General features: G+C 47.7%; 1 protein-coding gene across 1 annotated transcript; it reads left to right on the top strand.

Moving 5' to 3' along the window:
• Positions 1-860: 860 nt before the first annotated feature.
• Positions 861-2,593, top strand: CHCHD2 (coiled-coil-helix-coiled-coil-helix domain containing 2). The gene is made up of 3 exons (XM_029084221.1): positions 861-1,100; positions 1,680-1,836; positions 2,382-2,593. Exons 1-3 carry the CDS (start codon positions 867-869, stop codon positions 2,390-2,392), a joined length of 402 nt encoding a protein of 133 aa, XP_028940054.1. The 5' UTR covers positions 861-866; the 3' UTR covers positions 2,393-2,593.
• Positions 2,594-3,592: the final 999 nt, after the last annotated feature.

Here is a 3,592-nt window from a genome sequence, read left to right as displayed (position 1 = left end):
CGCCCCCCGCCAGGTGAGGGCTGCTGGGTCCTTTCTTCCCCTCCCTTCCACCCCCTGTGTAGGCCGCAGGGGACAAAGGCCTTTCCGCCATGCCGAGGTTGGGGGTGACGCACCGGGGTGGGGGTAACGGGCATTGGGGGTGAGGAAGGGGGTGGCCCGGCTGCTTTGAGCTCGGTTAGCGGAGCGGGGGTAGGCGCTTGGCGGGGATGGAAGTGGATCTTAGCGCTCGCTAGGCCGCAGGGCCTGGCCATCCAGTGCCTGAGCGTTAAGGCCCTATTTAATCATCTCCTTTCAGGTTATATCTCGTTTCCCGTGAAATCACAGAATGGTGGGGGTGGGAGGGCGCCCCGCAGGTTGGAAAGGACCTCAGGAGATCATCTAGTCCAACCCCCCTGACAAAGCAGGTCCTCTACACCAGGTTGCACAAGAAAGTGTCCATTTGGGTTTTGAACATCTCCAGAGATGGAGACTCCACAACCTCTCTGAGCAGCTTATTCCAGCACGGTCCTTTGCAGTGTGGGGTGCAGCTAGTCTTCAAAATAAACAGCCAAAAAGAAACCCATAAGCCTCACCCTGTTGTGCATAAATCACTCACCAGAACATTGAGTTCTTGCCATCCACATGCAGGGTGTAACGAGGAGGAACTGCAGACGCCAGGAACTTTCAAGGACACGTTGAATAAGGCTTTGAGCAATCTGGTCTAGTGGAAGGTGTCCCTGCTGATGGCAGAGGGGTTGAAAATGGATGAGCTTTAAGGTCCCTACCAACCCACACCATTCTGTGCTTGTTCCCTGCAATCAGGTGGCCTTGAGTGTGAAGTGATTATGTGACATTTCTCTTTATCTCCTTGCAGTCGGGCACCACAAATGAGAGCTGCACCACCAGCACCTCCTGCTCAGGCATCTGTCCCAGCAGCAGCACCAGCTTCTGCTGTGGCTGCTCCTGCACCAAAGCAGCCTGGTCTGATGGCACAGATGGCTACAACTGCTGCTGGAGTTGCTGTAGGCTCTGCTGTAGGTCATACCATAGGTCATGCGCTGACAGGAGGATTTGGTGGAGGAAGCAGCTCTGAAGCTGCAAGGCCTGATATTACTTACCAGGTAAGAGAAAGCACAGCTGGACACTGACTAGTGAAGCACAGTTCATTTGAGACATCAGTTACGTATAGGCTGATGTAACTGCTATAGACACAAAGACCACACAAATCATGGTGGGGAAAACTGGGGTAACTTTAGTGACTTAGTCTCCAAGGTAACTATGGAGTAGTCACACAATCACCATGAATATCCTGAAAGTAGTTTGAAGAGATGCACGAGTGATACATGCATTTGGTAATGTTGTAGTACCCCTCTGATTCAGACAGGACTTCCTTGTTCCAGGTCTGATCTATTGCAAGACCTTTTTGTGCTGCTCAAACATTAATATAATGCTGTTAGCTTGCCCAGATGCTATCCAGAGTTATCCAAGTGTTTGTAACTTACAAAACTGTTCAGAATTTGTCATGTCACTGCTGGAAGCTATTTCATATTTCAACCCATTATTTGTTTTCCATTTAAAAAGTAACACAACATTTTGACTAAAATGCAGGGAAGAAATACACAGGCAGCAGTACTGGGGTGGTGTGGCTTCCTCAGCTGGAGCTGTTGAAAGGGTGCTTACGGAGGTGTCTGCTGTTTCAGGAGCCCCAGGCAGCTCAGCCTGCCTACCAGCAGCAGCAGCAGTTTGCTCCTTGCCAGTACGAAATGAAACAGTTCCTGGAGTGCGCGCAGAACCAGACCGACCTCAAGCTGTGCGAGGGCTTCAGTGAAGTACTGAAGCAGTGCAGGTTTGCTAATGGTAAGTAGACAGTGCTACCAGACCACTGCTAAGTGAGCTAATTGGTCAAGTGATGGTGGGAATGTCCCTGGTTTTTTATCTCATCTGATAAAGAATGGGGATAGATACAGAGCATGTACACTGAAGTCAGTTAAGGCTAGCTGCTGCTGTTGTGTTTGGCTTCCCATTTTGGTCCTGTATATGTAGTTGGAGGTGATGGGGTGGAGAGAGGATGAATTCCCAAAACTTTTCTGCTGGGCCATGGACTGAAGCTGACAGTTTGGGATAGTGGTGGCAGCAAACTTGGAGAATCAGCATAGCATTGCTGGCCTGTAGCAAGTGCCTGTTTCTCACAACTGACAAACCATCCTCACAGGGGAGAAAGGAGACTGCCAAACACTGATGTCTGCATAGACTGCTGAAGTCTGCAGTCAACACATCCCAATAAATAAATGAGGGGAGAGGGAACACCCTAACATACATCTGCTTTACAGCAAGGAAGACCACCTCCCATTTAGGGATCCAAAACTTAATGTGATTAACTGTGATAATTTCTTACCTTTCAGGTTTAGCCTAAGCCTCCAGAACAAGGTTGCTGAAGACCACCTTACAAGAACTGACCTGTGAATGAAAAAAAAAGCTTCAGTAATAAAGTCTAAAGCTGATATCTTGTTAGTTGATATATTCACACTATCATCCTCCTCATGGCTTGATTCCTGCCATAGCCGCTACAGATGCGATACAACTTACAGCAGCAAATTAATTTAGCACAAAATGGAAGAATGAACAATAAAACAGAATGAGCTAATTTGTGTTAACCAGTTTGCTGATTGTTGTGTTGAATGTAAGTGATATGGTGTACAAATAAACTTCTCTCTAGAAGTACCTTGCTTTAGTGGACTTTGGAGTTGAGTCTGAAGGGTGAGCAGGTGAGAAGTGATTTTGGCAGAGTGGTGTGTCTGCTGCCCTGCCTGGAGTGGTTCCTGGGGGGCTGGAACTACAGTTCAGGAACACCCATAGCTTGGTGGTGAGCTGTGCTTGCCAGACATCTCCTGCTGCAGCATTTGAACCCCACAGACAAATTAAAAGGTGTAGCGATAAGGAAGTTGTGTGTTTAAAAACAGTATATTCAGATTCAATAAATTCTGAGAAATATCTTCCCTCTGTCAAGCAGCTGTGCACTTCTGAGATCGTACAGTCTTACATCAGACTCACAGCTCCCAATAACATGAGCCCTGGCTGTAGGTTTTTCTTCCTCTATCTTGTGACAGGAGCGTTGGACTGAAACACGAGAAGGTGTCCAGCTGACGGTGGTGTGGCCTTTGCGTGCTTGGCTTACCCAAGTGACAAAGCTACTGCTCCCAAGTGAAAGAAAAAAACCAAGAATCTCAATTTTAAAAGTATTTACTGATGCAAAGTGCAAACCTTCCTTTTTCCATCAGAGGGAGCAGGTCATGCCCGGATAAAATCCCTGGTGCCTGCAGAGCAAATACCCTCTTGCACTTCGCGTACTCACACCGAAGAGTGTGGTGGGAAGTAACCTTGCACCAAAAAAATACAATTCCTGTTAAAAATACTTTCATAGCATGACCTGTTTTTCCCGCACAGCTTTTATGCTGTTGTGCATTCTGCCTGCTCCTAAAACCCCTCGTCTCTGATCTGCAATTCCTGGAAGTGAAAAGATTAAAGCAGTAAAGTTAAAATGGGGAAGGGTTACCTCGAACATGGGGGGATGAGGACACAACTACTTCCCTGGTGACAGAAGCTTCGCTTCCTG

The sequence above is a fragment of the Antrostomus carolinensis genome, unplaced genomic scaffold (assembly GCF_000700745.2).
Source record: "Antrostomus carolinensis isolate BGI_N321 unplaced genomic scaffold, ASM70074v2 scaffold48933, whole genome shotgun sequence".
Taxonomy (NCBI): Eukaryota; Metazoa; Chordata; class Aves; order Caprimulgiformes; family Caprimulgidae; genus Antrostomus; species Antrostomus carolinensis.
This window is presented reverse-complemented; position numbering and strand designations above follow the sequence as displayed.